We start from the raw sequence: 17983 nt of genomic DNA on the forward strand, positions 1-17983 counted from the left end.
GTGAGGAAGAAGCAGTAGAAATGAGAACACCAGGTGCTAGATTTCTTGTGGCAACTATAATCTTTCTTTCTGAACTAGTTTTTTTTTTAAATCTTCTTTTTCTTTTTCTTTTATTATTTTATTTAATTTTATTTATGATTGCTGGGACCCGGTGCCTGGACTTTGAATCCACTACTACTGGAGGCTATTTTTTCCCTTTTGTTGCCCTTGTTTATCATTGTTGTTACTATTATTGTTGCTATTGCTGTCACTATAGTTGGATAGGACAGAGCAATATTGAGAGAGAACGGGAAGACAAAGAAGACCTGCTTCACCACTTGTGATGTGACCACCTGCAGATGGGGAGCCAGGGACTTGAACCAGGCAGGATCCTTGAGAATCCTTGTGCTTCGTGCCACATGCACTTAACCCACTGCACTGTTTGGCCCCTCATCTTTCTTAACATAAAATTAAAAGCATACTCTAGAGTTTTCTCTTGTTTTTCCCATATGATACTTTCCTTGTTTTTAAATATTCCATCAAACAAAAATTTCAGTGAGCGCTACATATGAATTACATAGTAATGCCATGTAACTATTATATTTTAGAAATTGTTAAATGTTAACAGTATTTTGCTCTTTTTGCTAAGATAAAAAGTCTTTTTAAAAAACATTTAATTTATTTATTCATGAGAAAGACACAGGCATCACTCTGGCACATGTGCTGCTGGGGATTGAACTCAGGATCTCATGCTTGACAGTCCACTGCTTTATCCACTGTGCCACCTCCCAGACCATGGTGGATGAAAAAAAAATTTTTTTAACTTATTTTATTTATTTATTCCCTTTTGTTGCCCTTTTTGTTTTATTGTTGTTATTATTGTTGTCATTGTTGTTGGATAGGACAGAGATAAATGGAGAGAGGAGGGGGTGACAGAGAGGGGGAGAGAAAGATAGACACCTGCAGACCTGCTTCACCACCTGTGAAGCGACTCCCCTGCAGGTGGGGAGCTGGGGGTCGAACTGGGATCCTTATGCCGGTCCTTGCACTTTGTGCCATGTGTACTTAATGCGCTGCGCTACCGCCCGACTCCCATGGGATGAAAATTCTTATGCATAATTAGGTTTGCATCTCAGAATATTTTGGATAAATTCCTAGTTTGGAGAACTACTAGTTCCAATACTAGTAAGACTATTTTCATAGTTGTTCAAAACAACCTGCTTTCCATAAAATATGGAATTTATACTTTCACAATTCTTTTAAAAATCCAATTCATTGCATATTCACCATAGGCATTCTCAAAAATGTCAAGTAAAATATTTAAAATACACCATTGATTCAATTTACATTTCTTTTCTCCAAGGTTATTGTTGGGGCTCAGTGCCTGCACTACAAATCCATTGCTCCTGGAGGCCATTTTTCCCATTTTGTTGCCCTTGTTACCCTTGTTGTTGCTGTTATTATTACTACTGTCATTGCTGCTGTTGTTGCTGGATAGGACAGAGAGAAATCAAGAGAGGAGGGGAGACTCTTTAGTCACTACTAGTCCACCCTATCAGCTGGGGCCCTGATTGGGGAGTCCTGAGATTGCCAAACAGACATGATGGGCCTAGACCTCGAATAAATCTCTCCATTGTTACCGGTCATTTATATCAGGAACAACACAATACCCTCAACTTGGATCAACAACAGTAGAGAATGTTCCATCCTCCAAAGGGAGGCTGGACAATATACCCTATGGATATACCCTGAGGAAGATGGGTCCTGATACTGGGGCAGCTTGGAACGTTCCTACTTATGACCACAGAATGTGAGCTCAGATCTACAGGGATGCAGAGGTCACATAGGCTCCTAAGCTGAATATGGGTCCCAGATCAGATCAAATTGATGGGGTTTACAGTCAACAATATTTATACCCCTTTCCCATATTTGGGAGCTACTCTCTTCCCTGATCCAGCTTTCTGGTCGGTCCTTCTTCCAGCCATGACATCATCTTCCCAGACAATAATTAGGATCCACCTGCATATCAGATTTCAAGCTCAGGCAAAAAAACAAACAAAAATACTAGTATAGCCACAGGCCCTTTGGAATGTAACTAAAGTATGCCTACTAGCTATCTACAAAATGGAGCCCCCCCCCCACACACAACTCTTCATCTGCACTATTCCTGCCTTTAGGTTTATGATTGTTCAACAATTTGTTTGGTTTTGTATGTTAATACTCTTTTCAGCCACCAGGTTCTAGATACTAGCATGGTGCGGCCAGACTTCCCTGGACAGACAACCCCACCAAAGTGTCCTGGGGGTCTGCTTCCCCATTAGGGAGAGAGAGAGGCAGGCTGGGAGTATGGATCAACCTGTCAACGCCCATGTTCAGCGGGGAAGCAATTACAGAAGCCAGGCCTTCATCCTTCTGCATCCCACAATGACCTTGGGTCCATACTCCCAGAGGGTTAAAGAATAGGAAACCTATCAGGGAAGGGAATGGGATACAGAGTTCTGGTGGTGGGAACTGTGTGGAGTTGTACCCCTCTTATCCTATGGTTTAGTCAATGTTTCCTTTTTATAAATAAAAAATTAAAAAAAAAAAACAAGGGCAACAAAAGGGAAACTAACTATATATATCAGCTATTGGACTTATCAAGTCTCCTTTTAGTCTTGAGATCAGATGTATTTTCACTTACTGGCAGATTGAATCTTAAGGTGTTCTGTGTTGTGTTGTGCCATTAGCTCATTTGTTAAGTGTCTATTTCCAGCGATGCAGTAAGCCCATCTTGGGACATGCTTCTATGAAGTGTGTCATTAGCCTAAGTAATTACAAAAGTAATTATAACATCATCATCATAATCTACTAGAATTTTTAGAACTTGTTTGAAAATTCTTGTTAATGTTCAGGAAAAACCTGGTGCACTAGGTCTGGTCTTAGAAAGTTTTAAAAAACTTCTCTAATCACATCTCCTCCTCCCCACCCCAGAAAACACTGCTCCAGTTTTTCATATTATTTATTCTGAACACTAAGTGAGCCGAATACTGCAAAATAAATTAGGCGTGTTAGAGGGGGGGGGAATGGAATGAACAAACTGAATGTTGGAAACTATAATGTTTAACACTATGCAAATATAGACAATTTAATTTTTCTAAAATTAAGAAAAAATGCACTTCAGAGAGCCATATGTTTCTCTTTAGGAAAGATAATCAGATTGTGGCAAAACTACTATTAGTATAACCATCATTCATGCATGCTTGTAATTTGCCCCATTTTTTTATCCATTAGATGCGGCTGGTGTATTGTTACCATTATCAGGCTTGCATAACTTGTGTATACTTTTCACAAATGCTAGTTATTTACCTCTACTATTCCCTGGGGAACTCATATGGATATTCTTTGGGGCTATTTATTCATTTATTTATCTTTGTATTTATTGAGTAGAGACAGAGAGAAATTGAGGAGGGAGAAAATATAGGAAAAAGAGAGACACCTACATCCCTGCCCCTGCAGGAGGGGACCAAGAGCTTAAGCCCAGGTCTCTGCACATTGTAGTATGCACCTGGCCCTCGATATTTCTCTCTTTTTATTTTTTTCTCTTTTGTTTCTTCATTTTTTGTTTGTTTTTGCTGCCAGTGCTAATGTTGGGGCTCTACACTTGACACTTGATAATTCCATTGCTCCTGGTAGACTTTTTTTTTAGTTAGAGGGAGAAAGAAAGACATAGAAGAAATACCACAGAACTGCCCCATCATTCATGAAGCCTCCCCAGTGCAGGTGTTCCCATACAGTGGCTGGCTGGGACCTTGACCATGATTTCTTATGCATGGTTAATTATATGCTCTACTTGGTGAACCATCTCCCAGCACCCAATAAGTCCTTTCTTTAAAATGTATTTTCATGTGGCCTGGCAGGTGGCACAATGGACAGAGCATTGGATTCTCAACCATGAGGTCCAGAGTTCAATCCCCAGCAGCACATGTACCAGAGTGATGTCTGGATCTTTCTCTCTCTTCTCCTATCTTTCTCATTGATAAATAATTTTTTAAAATGTATTTTCACTCATATATGGAATCTAGAGAACTAAAACATATGAACTTGCAAAAGAAGAAGAAAAGGAAGAAAGGAAGAAAGAAAAAAAAGAAAGGAAGTAAACAAACTATCTCTAAGACTTTGTGAAAACTGTGGTGGTAATGGTTGGGAGGTGAGGGCACAGAACTCTGGTGGTAGGTGTTGTGTGGGATTATACCCTTAAGTAATCTTATGATGTAAGCCACTTGTAAAATTACTTGTAAAAAATAATTCTTTTTTTTTTTTTTTTGCCTCCAAGCTATCGCTGGGGCTTGGTGCCTCCATTATGAATCCCCTGCTCCTGGAGGCTATTTTTTTCTACCCTTTTGTTGCACTTGTTCTTTATCATTGTTGTTGGATAGGACAGAGAGAAATTGAGAGAGGAGGGGAAGACAGAGAGGGGGAAAGAAAGATAGATACCTGTAGACCTGCTTCACTGCTTGTGAACTGAGCTCCCTGCAGGTGGGGAGCTAGGGGCTCGAACCAGGATCTTTGTGCCAGTCCTTGTGCTTCACACCATGTGCGCTTAACCCGCTACCGCCCGGATCCCTAAAAAATAATTCTTAGATGAATTTTCCAGTGGCTAGGGAGGTGGCACAGTGGCATGCCCAAGGCCTTGAGTTCCATCTTGAGCACTATAGAGGTCTGAGTGTTGCACTGGTACTCTCTCTTCCCCATTAAGTAAATAAATATTTTTTAAAAATCAAAAGCATTTTCCAGTAGCCAGGGAGGTGGCACAATGTGTAAAGCACAGGACTGAGTGTATAATGCCTAAGGCCCTGAGGTCACTCCCTGGCACTCCAAGTGTCAGATAGGTAACCTAATTCTCTCATTAAATAAATGTATACATATTAAAATAAATAAAATGCATTTTGCATAGTACTTAAAAGTAGAAAGGGAAAGTTTTTTTCTAAAAAATAAACAACCTCAGTTTGCACTTCCATGGCTTCCTCGAATCCCTACTGCTGTACTAGTCCACTGATGTCCATATTCTTAAAGAAAGACCATTCACTTACTGTAAGAAGTATCTTAAGTTGATACTTTTCCAAAATTAGCAATTTATATTTCCTTCCATGGGCCATAAGTAGTATATGAGAGACTTCTCTGTATCCTCTTTTGAGATATTTTGGGGAAAGCTAACATACATAAACAAGCACCTCTCAAGTAAGACCACTTTAAGCAGACTGAAAAATTCATATTATCACCATGAAACAGGGAGAATTTAAAAGACATAGTACTGAGGGCTAGAAGCCTCTTACCTGCTTTCCATCCAGTGTGCAAAGCCGCTTGACCACTCCTGAGTCTAGTTTAATGGCTTCGGTGATATCTGTTAAGACTTGCTCAAAGGAATGAGCCGTCTTCTTATTAAGAAGGATCCGCACAGCCTTTCTAGGCTTCACACCACTTCGAATCACAGTCACCAGCTTGGGCTTGATGAAATCTTTACTTTCCTTGACTTCACTTTTCACGGAGCCAGCAGCAGCCACAGGTCGGGTGGTCCCACCCTTGATGTTCACAGACCAGTTCGGATTAATATTTTTGGTGTAATCAACTTTACGAAATGGTTCATTCGATGCACACACATAACTCTCACCTGGGAAGCAAGAAATCAGTTCTATTAGCATGTAGTACTATGCCCACCATAGCAGCACTATGTATGAAGAACAAATGTTGGAAACCCACTAAGTAAACTTCAAAATACAACAGACTCACTGAAAGGAGGTTGATGTTCTTTTCTTTTAACATTCTCCCATCCTCATCTTTGTTTTATCATAGCTAGAGTGGTTCTCAGAGAAAAACATGATTTACAAAGGGTCAAGCACTGGGCAAGAAACTATAGAGAGTGACCTGGATTTTATTCTGGTCAAAGGTATCATCCATCATAACACCCCTCCACTTTGGTTCTCAATATCATTCTTTGTAAAGTGAGGCTAGAGAAGCAAATAAATTCTCAGGTACCTGTGAGGTCTAAAAGTATATTAAATTTTTATCACACTCCTGAAAAAAGAGTTGTATCATCAAATAATTCACACAAATTATTTGAAAATATTCACACAAAAAATAAGACTATTTTTCTCCCCCTTCCAATTACAGATTTCAGTCCTAATCAAAGAGTAATCATGACATCTTCACAATGTTCACTAAGTGATTTTGGTTAGAGGATCATTAGCTCAGTTAATGAAGCACTGTAAAATTGAGGAAGTACTTGACAGCCCAAAGAAACATACCTCAGGCAGTTCTTTTTCTTAATTAAAGAATGTGAATTAGAAACAATTACTTTGAATAGACAACCTTTCTATATATATAAATGGGGAAAGAAATAAAATGATGGTTTCACTACTTAGGTAGCCTTCTGTTTCATTTTTAATAAAACATAAAAATATATTATTTGTTGGTTTATGGATTCCACACTCATTAACCTTAAATTCTAAAATTGTATTGTGAAGACTGAGTTTTCATAATCAAATGTCAAAAAACTGAATAATTATATACTGAAAATTTGTTTTAGGAAACTCAAGTTTCCTAAAAACTTTTAACTTTCTATGATACAAAGGTGAGAAGAATACATAGTAAGATTTTTTCTAACTCAAAATAATCCACTACTTGCTCACATATTCAGTACTATATCCTCATTCTTTCTTTCTCCTCTCTCTCTCTCTTTTTTTTGCCTCCAAGATTATCACTGGGGCTCAGTGCCTGCACTACAAATCCACTGCTCCTAGATGCTATTTTCCCCCCATTTTTGCTGCCCTTATGGTTGTATTTTTATTGTTATTGTTGCCATTGTGGTGGTTGTTGTTGGATAGGACAGATATAAATCGAGAGAGGAGGGGAAGACAGAGGGGGAGAGAAAGATAGACACCAGCAGACCTGCTTCATTGCTTGTGAGACAACCGCCTACAGGTGAGGAGCCAGGGTCTTGAATGCCATGTGGACTTAACCCACTGCGCTACTGCCTGGTCCCCTTGTATCCTCATTCTTAAGATAATCACATTCTATAACCCTTAAAATGTTTAAAGCAAAAAATGAAAGAGTTTCTGAGGAAAAGTTAGTAACAGGTATAGTATATTAACTATTATAAGAATATTCTTGAAATCCTGTTTAACAGTTCACACACTGAAAGGCACACAGTTTAGTGACTGATCAAGTATATGAGATAGGTCTAATGAGAGGAATAGGGGGCTGGCAGTAGCGTAGCGCAGCAGGTTAAGCGCACATGGCGCAAAACGCACAGACCAGCATAAAGACCCTGGTTCAAGCCTCTTGGCTCCCCACCTTCAAAGGGTGTTGCTTCACAGGCGGTGAAGCAGGTCTGCAGGTTTCTCTCTTTCTCTCTTCCTCTCTGTCTTCCCCTCCTCTTTCCATTTCTCTCTGTCCTATCCAACAATGACAGCAATAACAATAATAAGAACAGCAACAATAAACAAGTGCAACAAAAAGGGAGAAAATGGCCTTCGGGAGCAGTGGATTCATAGGGTAGGCATCAAGTCCCAGCAACAACCCTGGAGACAAAAAGAAAAAAAGAAAAAGAAAAGAAAGACAGAAAGAAAGAAAAGAGAAAAAAGGCAGAGGGGGGAATAATACCTTCCATATAATACTATTATGTTAAGGTCACTCCCTCCACCCACCCCAACCTGCAAAAAACAAACAAACAAACAAAAAACAGGGACCAGTCTGGAGTGTGAATGCCAACCAACACTATTAAGAGTATTTAATAACATTTTTTTTTACAGTGTAATCACATGGAAACTAGAATTTACTTTCAAAAATAGGTGTACATTTAACAAATTAGAAGAACTACAGAGTAACATGTTAATGAGCAAAAATAAAAAAAAATGAGAAGTTGAAGTGATTTTATTGATTCAGCTCCAACATTGAAAGCCTCTTGCTAGTTTTGTAGATAATGAAAATGTGCTTGTAAAAAAGAAAAAAAAGAAAGAAAATGTGATTGTATGTTCTGACTCAGAATATTAAGATAGATGAAAAGCAAAGGGACCTCGGAAAGATAAACTGATTTTTATTTAGAAGACAGAGAAGGACAGTTTTTTCCCAACAGAGGGAGAAAAAAAACTTGCAAAATATAGACAATTTCTAAGAGAAAAACAAAAAGAGCAAATTGAACTTGTCAGATATCCTCAACCATCCCAGATCCTGCACAATGTACATAACATCCAAGAAATCTGCCTTTTAAGTTCATCTTCATTTTGCCTTTTTGCATGGTTCAGAATGTCAGGATGAAAAAAAGGTAAAGGAAACCTCTCACTCAATGTATTTGTGTGTGGATGATACAGACACATTTAATTCTGTTACCCTTTCCCACTTTTTATGTTCCCATAGTAGACTTGTAGATAATAAGTAGATATTTTCCCAAAGAAGACATAGGTATGGCCAGTAGGCACACCCATTTTTAGGCAATGCAAATGAAAACCACAATGAGATTCTCGCCTCATAACTGTTAGAATACCTATTATCAAAAGACAAGAAACAATAAGTTAGCAAGGATGTGGAAAAGAGAGCTCTCATACACAGCTGGAGATTGCTTGAACCAGCACAGTCACAGTAAAAACAGTATGGAGATTGCCCAATAACAGAAGTATCATATGACCTGACTATTCTACTAACCCAAACAGATACATGCATCCTCATGTACACTGTAGTATTACTGACAATAGTTCAGATTTGAAGCTAACTGCCCCCACATCTGAACTAGATGGAGAGATGTGAAAACAGCATGGAATATTACTTGGCTATAAAAAAAAAAACCATGAAATCTTGTCATTTGTGACAACATGAATGGATGTTGAGGATATTATGCTAAATAAAACAAGCTGAAAGATGACAAATACCCTATAAAAACAACTGAAGAAACAAAGTAAAGTAAAAACAAACAACAACAAAAAAACCCTCTTGAACACAAGAGACCAGACTATGGTACCAGAGGAGAATGGGTTGTATGCTGATGCTAGATAAGTAGGCTGTTGGTGGTCATAATGTAGTATATAGAGATGTCAAAGTATGAAGCTGACATCATGTCAAAGCCAAGTCTACCTCAATTTTTCTGACTTATAAATTGGTTCTATAATATGTAAAATTTTGAAGCGTGGCAGTCTAATATCTGCTAGGCAGAGCCTCACTCACCTTCTCTGCACAAATAATTCACAGAATATTCTCATAGTTAATTTAGATTCCCCTACATGATGTGTACTTAGTAACTGCTATCTGTCAGCTAATGTGCTTACTGTTGGCAGGGCAGAAAGCCCACCCAGGCATCCCTGACTTTCAGTATTTTAACACCAAAACTCAGGACACATTTTTGAGGTCAGATCTGTGTTTCTACACACATGAGCACATGCCTTTCTACGGTACAGATGTCAACATCTATTAACAACAGTCACCAGGAGAGTCAGGCTGCTTCCTCTGTCATGTCTGTAGTCACATCAAACATCAAACAATCTTCTGGTGCTATTTTTGTCAATAGCATAGATATCATCTATAGGAGAGACTGTGCTGACAAAAGAATTTAAGATTTCTGTTCTTTGGGGGGCCAGGTGGTGGTGCACCTGGTTGAGTGCTTATGTTACAGTGCACAAGGACCCAGGTTCAAGCCCCTGGCCCCCATCTGCAGGGGGAAAGCTTCACAAGTGGCGAAGCAGTGCCGCAGGCATCTCTCTGTCTCTCTCCCTATCACTCCCTTCCCTCTCAATTTCTGACTGTCTCTATCCAGCAAAATAAAGATTAAAAAATTTTAAAAAAGATTTCTGTTCATGGTATTAGTCAATGAATTCTTATTCTCTATTAGTTATGAGATACCTAGGAGATTAAATTGAATCAGCCAGGCACTAGTAAGGTTCAAGCAGCCTTAGGAATTCTTATTTGAGGTTTGTTAGCCCTGCCATCTTGTCTCTCCTCTCTTTGTTCCCACCCCAGGGAGGAGCATCTCTTCCTACTCACAGTACTCAGCTAGAGATGCAGGCATCATCCCTCACCCTTCTTGCTTTCCTATGTGCTGCATTCTGACATCAAGTTCTGTCCACTTGTCCTTTAGATATGTCTAAGGTAACTCTTCTCTCTGCCTCCATCAACACCTACTTCCCACTTAAGTCACTGCAAGAATCCTCTGCTTTCTGTTCACTTCCCAGAAGTATAGGATTTCCACATAGCACTCACTAAACTTTATGTAACTGACAGAGCTGAAAAGTAGATTCTAGAGCAGTCAGTCTTGATATACTAATAAAATGCCATATGAAAAGCTTTTAAGAACCCTTATCAATATATACCAAAATTGACAACATCAAGACCTCACTTGTAAAGCAAAGTTAATATTGGAGTGAAGAATGTGGTTGAAGGGAGTGGGTGGGAGGAATTCAGGGGGAAGTCAGTCTGACAGTTGATGGAATTCTGGGGGGGGTGGGTAGATGCAGTAAGTCTGATACACACACAGGTTTGGAGCCACACTCTTTGAATTTTAATACCTGGTAGGTCAGTGGTAGATCAAACAACCATGGCAACAAATTCACACAAAAATCACACTTCAGGTCTGATTTCCAATGTTCTTTTAAGTCGGGTGGGACAGAATATGATTGACTATAACATGAAAATAGTATCAGGATACTGCTTATTTGAATAAAATACATACTAATTAAATGGAATTGATGTTATAAAGGAAATAACTTAAAGTAGGCTATGCATGTGTGTATTTATATACATTTATGTTACATACAGATATTATATAAGGCTGTATTATAAATAAACTATCTAATATCTGGAACTTTTGACATTTTAGACATGTTTTTACCTGGTGGTATGATGTTCAGGCAGCTCTGTTATCTGCCTGTGATATAATCTCACAGAATATCTACATCAAATGAAGTCACACTGCAACTATGATAAAGTGACAAGCACCCACAAAATTCCAAGTACCTCTTACACTCAACAAGGGAATGACACTTTTTTTTATATAAATAAAGCTGAATCCTCAATCTAGCCTGCCCTCCATATAAACAAAATTTAATGAGATAACCAATCATAAAACTGACCTTCCTTCCAACAGCACGTGACTCAGTGCAGCAAGCCCAGCTTCCATCCATCCTCCATGAAACTATCTAAGCAAAGTCCAGATTCTACAATTGCTTTAAAACTTTCTTATGGAGATACCTCCATTGTGCCTTTTTTTTTTTTTAAAGATTTTTAAAATATTTAAATATTTATTTATTTATCCCCCTTTTGTTGTTTTTCCTCCATTGTGTCTTATGTCCCTGCTGCAATGGGTCATAAAGCAAACTTCTTCAATAGGTACTTTCCTAGTGGTCACCGGATGAAGATAATTGATATATACTCATTCATTATCCCTCCCCCACCTTTTTCTTCAGTCCTTTAACCATAAGTAACTAGGGAGAAATCATTTTGCAAATCATGATCACTACACTGAGAAAGAACTTGCATTCCATACAGAAAGAAGATGGATAAAAGCAAAATATAGTAATAAAATCTGATTGTTTTTAAGCACAGTATGGAATAAAAAGTCTTTAGGTGGGGGTCGGGCGGTGGCGCAGTGGGTTAAGCGCATGTGGCGCAAAGCGCAGGGACCGGCGTAAGGATCCCGGTTCGAGCCCCCGGCTCCCCACCTGCAGGAGAGTCGCTTCACAGGCGGTGAAGCAGGTCTGCAGGTGTCTATCTTTCTCTCCCCTTCTCTGTCTTCCCCTCCTCTCTCCATTTCTCTCTGTCCTATCCAACAACGAATTGCGTCAACAAGGGCAATAATAATAACCACAACAAAGCTACAACAAGGGCAACAAAAGGGGGGGAAAAATGGCCTCCAGGAGCGGTGGATTCATGGTGCAGGAACCGAGCCCAGCAATAACCCTGGAGGAAAAAAAAAAGTCTTTAGGTGTCCTTCAATATTCTTTCTAGTGGTATGGCTATGGTATCTTACCACTAACATTTAAAGACACTTTTGCACTATTCCTTAAATAGTTTCTTATTTATATGAGTACATATAATCAAGTAATGTAAACCTGGGTCTCTAATTTTCATTTGTACTCAACCAAATGAACTGCCTTCTATTTAAGAGGTAAGAGACTTGTTCCTGTTCTCTGAAAACCTTCATGCCCACAGAACGCATTTCAGTCTGCTAACTCTCCTCAACTCTCATTCTTCAGTGACAAGGATACTCTACTTCAATGTTAAATTCCTCTACTAGATGTTGGGTCCTTCCTTTCCACCCTCCTGACCTTTCCAAAGCTTTCTTCTCTCCTTTGCTTAACTACATAGTCTTCTCTACAGCTTTATTCACAACTGTCCCCATATTTAAATACATACACAAATGTTCTTCCATATCTCATCCCAGTCTACAGTATGTGCATTTGGCTCCCTTTCATTGCCATGGCAAAAGGCAGCCCTTGCCTGGTTTTTCCCAGTTCTTCAATCTATTTTGCTCTCAATCCTCTGCAGCATTTTTTCTGTTCCCTGCACATCAATGGCTGACACAATGCACACATCACTTTGTGTAAGGTTCAAGTCCTTGATCACCATCTGCAGGGTAGAAGCTTCACAAGCAGTGGAACAGTGCTACAGGTGTCTCTCTCCTTTTCTCTGTCTTTCTCTCTCTCTCCCACTCATCTCTCTCCCTCTCAATCTGTCTCATCCTCTAACAAAAAGAAAAGAAAGTCAACCTAGAGCATTGGACCCTTGTGGGCACCAAATCTCAGCAATAACCTTCCTTGGTGGCAAAAAAAAAAAAAAGATCTGATATATATATATATATATATATATATCCTGCTTCAACTTCATCTGCCACCACTTTGCCACAGATTCCTGAAGTTTGTGTCATAACTGTATACATGGAAAATCATCAGACCTCTTGACCTCTTACCATCATTCCTTTTTTTTTTTTTTGCCTCCAGGGTTATTACTGAGGCTTGGTGCCTGCACTAGGAATCCACTGCCCCTGAAGCTGTTTCTTCCCTTTTGTTGCCCTTGTTGTTTATCACTGTTGTTATTATTATTATTATTGTTCTTACTGTTGTCGTTGTTGTTGGATAGGGCAGAGAGAAATCGAGAGAGGAGGGGAAGACAGAGAGGAGACACCTGCAGACCTGCTTCACCACTTGTGAAGTTACCCCCTGCAGGTGGGGAGCTGGGAGCTCGAACTAGGACCCATGAGCCGGTCCTTGCACTTTGCTTGCGCCATGTGCACTTAACCTGCTGCGCTACCACCTACCCCCCTTGTCATTCCTTTTTAACTGCCTGAAATAGTCATTCTCCTTCTCCCACTTTGTCTTTTTTTTCCCCCCTTCATATCAATTGCTCCTTGCAAGGGAGTTAAATAGGGACATTCATACATTTCTGCAAGAATTTTAAATTGTTTCAATCACTCAGGAGAAAAAGGATGGCATTGTTTACTAGTAAGCTGATAACACATACATCATATGACCCAGAAATGTGTGTCAGGAAAATACCGTGGAAAAAATAATGCACATGAATATAGATATATAGATACACACCAGGATATATATGTGATGTGTGTATATCTGTTTTCAGAGAAGTATTTCTCAATACAAGAGATAATAATTCACAGGTTCCTCAAAAAGAACACAGATACACTGCCCGTATCATGTCCACAAACTGCACTACTATCCAGTAATGAAAATGAATAAATAAGAGCTATGGGTACAAACTTAGATGAAGTTTACAAAGAATGGTGAACAAGACAAAAATATACAGTATGATTCCATTACAGTAGAGTTCAAACAGACATAAAAGTATGTTGGTTAGGGACACCTTCGTCGGTGGTGAAATTATAGACAGGCAAGAATCAGACACCAGACAGTGAGCCTCTTGATTGGCAGCAGAATCACATTACTCTTAGGTGCTTCTGCTCCCTGAACTTACAATTGCTAGTTTCTCAAAGCAATTTATCCTTCTTCTGTCTATATAGATGGTTCTTAATGGAGTTTTTTTTTTTAAAGAGATTTTTTTTTGGAACTCAAAAAAGTAAATAGATTGAGGATAAATAATGCAGTCTCATAGCATAACAGAAATGACACCCTGCTTCAACGGCAAATTAGTGGGGGGAGGAAGAGTACTAAAGGTGTAGGAGTCATTACACAGTTCCCATGTTAAAACAAAACATGGAAGAACGCGGATTATACAAAAAGATAATACTCAAAGGCAGCTCGTAGTTTAGAACTATTCAACTGGATGGTAAACCTGGTCTCTATCTTTTAAAATAATAATTTAACAGTACTACAATTCCAATGGAAAAGTCAAGTCAGAAATCTCTATATTTTGGAATGCCCATATTAATTAACTATAAATAAACATCAGTCCAAAAATCACTCAGTTGTTTCTTCCTACTGAACTAACCATTACACTTCTCAAGTTATGAAATGGCCAACAGACCTTAAAAGACATTTTTTAAGGCTCCTGCTTGAAACCATCAGCTTCAGCACTGTGCTGGTCTTGATTCAGGGCCAAGCAAAGTGATTTTTAAAAAATATTTATTTAATTTATTTATTCCCTTTTGTTGCCCTTGTCGTTTTATTGTTATAGTTATTGATGTCATTATTGGGATAGGACTGAGAAAAATGGAAAAAGGAGGGGAAGACAGAGAGGAGGAGAGAAAGATAGACACCTGCAGATATGCTTCACTGCCTATGAAGCAACTCCTCTGCAGGTAGGGAACTGGGGGCTCGAACTGGGATCCTTAGACCAGTCCTTGAGCCTTGCACTAGGTTCGCTTAACATGTTGCACTACTGCCCGACATATATGTACAAATGCCTGGTGCACATTACAGTTTAACTAAGGCAGAAGCACTGGAAGAAGGAACTAGAACATGTGAGTGGGGTTTGTTAATTTCAGAAGTACTCTGAAACCAATCTCTGGTATATAAACCACTGCCGAGACTAGAAGCACCTGGAAATTACTGTTGTACCTTCTAGATAGGATCCAGCAGCATATAATGGTGCCGTGAAACATGTTTGTCAAAATAGTGAGGAAAATATTTGTTTCCAGAGCAGGCATACATACTTCATGGTTGTGTACTAATGTTAATTTTAGGTAAAACATTTGCACAGCATAGGTATTTACACTGAATGACCCTAGAAGCCTCAGGATCAGGGTCCAAAAAGGCATCATGCATGGACTGAAACACTATGAGGCCATATCAACCCAGTCCGGGCACAGGCCACCCAGGACAAAGAGAAAAACATCAGGATACAAAGTAACCACTGACATTTTCTTTTTACTTCATACCATCAAAACAAAATCTATAGTACTTTTTTAGTCCAAAAAATGTAATGTTCCCTTTAATTATTGTTATGTATGTATGCATAAATGCAGAAATACACACCTATGTCCTGGGTGGCCTGTGTCTCCATTCTGTTCTCCACAGAGGTTGTACCAATTGACATTCCCACCAGCAGTGTAGGAGGGTTCCTTTGACCCCACACCCTCTCCAGCATTTGCTGCTGTTACCTTTTCTGATGTATGACATTCTCACAGGAGTGAAGTGATATCTCATTGTTGTCTTTATTTGTATTTCTCTGACAATCAGAGACTTGGAGCATTTTTTCATGTGCTTCTTGGCCTTTTGGATCTCTTCTGTGGTGAATATTCTGTCCAAGTCCTCCCCCCATTTTTGGATGGGGTTATTTGTTGTCTTGTTGTTGAGTCTGGCAAGCTCTTTATATATGTTGGTTATTAAACTCTTATCTGATGTATGGCATATAAAGATCTTCTCCCATTCTGTGAGGGGTCTCTTGGTTTGGGTAGTGGTTTCTTTTGCTGTGAAGATTTTTAATTTGATGTAGTCCCATAGGTTTATACTTGACTTAGTCTTCTTTGTAATTGGATTCGTTTCATTGAAAATGTCTTTAAAATTTATGCGGAAAAGAGTTCTGCCAATATTTTCCTCTAAGTATCTGATAGTTTGTGGTCTAACATCCAAGTCCTTGATCCACTTGGAATTTACTTTTGTATTTGGTGAAATACAGTGATTCAGTTTCATTCTTCTGCATGTTTCAATCCATTGTTTCCAACACCATTTGTTGAAGAGACTCTGCTTTCCCCATGTAATAGTCTGGGCCCCTTTGTCAAAGATTAGATGTCCATACGTGTGGGGCCTCATTTTTGGGCTCTCAATTCTATTCCACTGGTCAGTGTGTCTGTTCATGTTCCAGTATCAAGCAATTTTGATGACAATGGCCCTATAATACAGTTTGAGATCTAGGAGTGTGATGCCTCCGGTTCTGTTCTTTTTTCTCAAGATTGTTTTGGCAATTCTAGGTCTTTTCTGGTTCCAGATAAACATTTGTAGCATTTTTTCTATTCTCCTAAAAAATGTGCTTGGGATCTTGATGGGGATAGCATTAAATTTGTAGATGGCTCTGGGTAATATATTCATTTTGATGATGTTAATTCTTCCAACCCATGAACATGGAATATCTTTCCACTTCTTTGTGTCTTTTTCAATTTCTTTGAGTAGTGACTCATAATTTTCAGTATACAAGTCTTTCACTTCTTTGGTTAGATTTACTCCTAGATATTTTATTGTTTTTGCTGCTATAGTAAAAAGAATTGATTTCTGGATTTCACTTTCTTCTAACTTAGTGTTGGCATAGAGGAATGCCACTGACTTTTGAATGTTAATTTTATAGCCTGACACCTTACTGTATTGCCTGATTTCCAAAAGCTTCTTGCTGGATTCCTTAGGTTTTTCCATGTACACTATCATGTCATCTGCAAATAAGGACAGTTTGACTTCTCTTCCAATCTGTATCCCATTAATTCCTTGCTCCTGCCTGATTGCTATGGCAAGAACTTCCAACACTATGTTGAATAGTAATGGTGATAGTGGGCATCCCCATCTAGTACCTGATCTGAGTGGAAATGCTTCCAGTTTTTCACCATTGAGTATGATATTGGCTGTAGGTTTGCTATATATAGACTCCACTATCTTCAGGAATTTTCCATCTATTCCCATTTTTTGTAGTGTTTTGATCATAAAGGGATGTTGTATTTTGTCAAAGGCTTTCTCTGCATCTATTGATATGACCATCTGGTTTTTGGTCTTGCTTTTGTTGATGTGGTAGATCACATTGATTGGTTTACATATATTAAACCAACCTTACATGCCTGGGATGAACCCCACTTGGTCATGATGAACAATCTTTTTGATATACTGCTGTATCCGGTTGCCTAGAATTTTGTTCAGTATTTTAGCATCTATGTTCATCAGAGATACTGGTCTGTAGTTTTCTTTTTTGGTTGTGTCCCTGTCTGCTTTTGATATCAGAGTGATGCTAGCTTCATAGAAGCTGTCAGGGAGTATTACAGTGTCTTCAATCTTCTGGAAGACTTTTAAAAGTAGAGGTATTCTTCTCTGAAAGTTTTGTAGAATTCATTTGTAAAATCATCTGGTCCATGACTTTTATTTTGGGGGAGATTTTTGATAACTGTTTCAATTTAATTAGCTGTGATGGGCCTGTTCATGTTATCCACTTCCTCTTTACTTAGTTTTGGAAGTTGGTAGGTATCTAGGAAATCATCCATTTCTTCCAGGTTCTCTAGCTTGGTGGCATCTAGTTGTTTATAGAAGCCTCGCATGATATGTTGAATTTCTGCAGTGTCTGTTGTGATATCTCCTCTTTCATTTAGTATCAGATTTATTTGGGTCTTCTCCCTTTTTTTTTTTGTGAGTCTGGCTAAAGGTTTGTCTATTTTGTTTACTCTTTCAAAGAACCAACATTTAATTTCGTTGATCTTTTGTATGGTTTTCATATTCTCAATGTTATTTATTTCTGCCCTAACTTTAGTGATTTCTGTCCTTCTGGTTGCTTTAGGGTTCCTTTGTTGTTCTTCTTCTAGGTCTTTAAGATGTGCAATCAGGCTGTTTATTTGTGCTTTTTCTTGTTTCCTAATGTGTGCTTGTATAGCTAAGAACTTCCC

The 17983-nt window shown here is 38.7% G+C and overlaps 2 protein-coding genes and 1 non-coding gene across 7 annotated transcripts in view; all 3 read right to left on the reverse strand.

Moving 5' to 3' along the window:
* MAB21L2 (mab-21 like 2) overlaps window positions 1-17983 on the reverse strand; it is a 384237-nt gene that overhangs the window by 355147 nt on the left and 11107 nt on the right. The gene's annotated exons all lie outside the window — the stretch shown is intronic.
* DCLK2 (doublecortin like kinase 2) overlaps window positions 1-17983 on the reverse strand; it is a 147770-nt gene that overhangs the window by 111522 nt on the left and 18265 nt on the right. For all 5 annotated transcript variants that reach the window (XR_009546381.1, XM_016190448.2, XM_016190457.2 and 2 more), the window contains exon 2: window positions 5295-5629. Coding sequence is in view for 4 of the 5 variants with exons in the window: in XM_016190448.2 (XP_016045934.1) it covers window positions 5295-5629 (335 nt within the window). In the remaining variant the exon portion in view is untranslated. The remainder of the gene's footprint in view (window positions 1-5294; window positions 5630-17983) is intronic.
* LOC132534805 (small nucleolar RNA SNORA2/SNORA34 family) lies at window positions 14376-14511 on the reverse strand. Its single transcript, XR_009546503.1, has one exon. It is a non-coding gene; the product is annotated as a small nucleolar RNA SNORA2/SNORA34 family (small nucleolar RNA).

This window comes from Erinaceus europaeus, chromosome 19, assembly GCF_950295315.1.
Source record: "Erinaceus europaeus chromosome 19, mEriEur2.1, whole genome shotgun sequence".
Lineage (NCBI taxonomy): Eukaryota > Metazoa > Chordata > Mammalia > Eulipotyphla > Erinaceidae > Erinaceus > Erinaceus europaeus.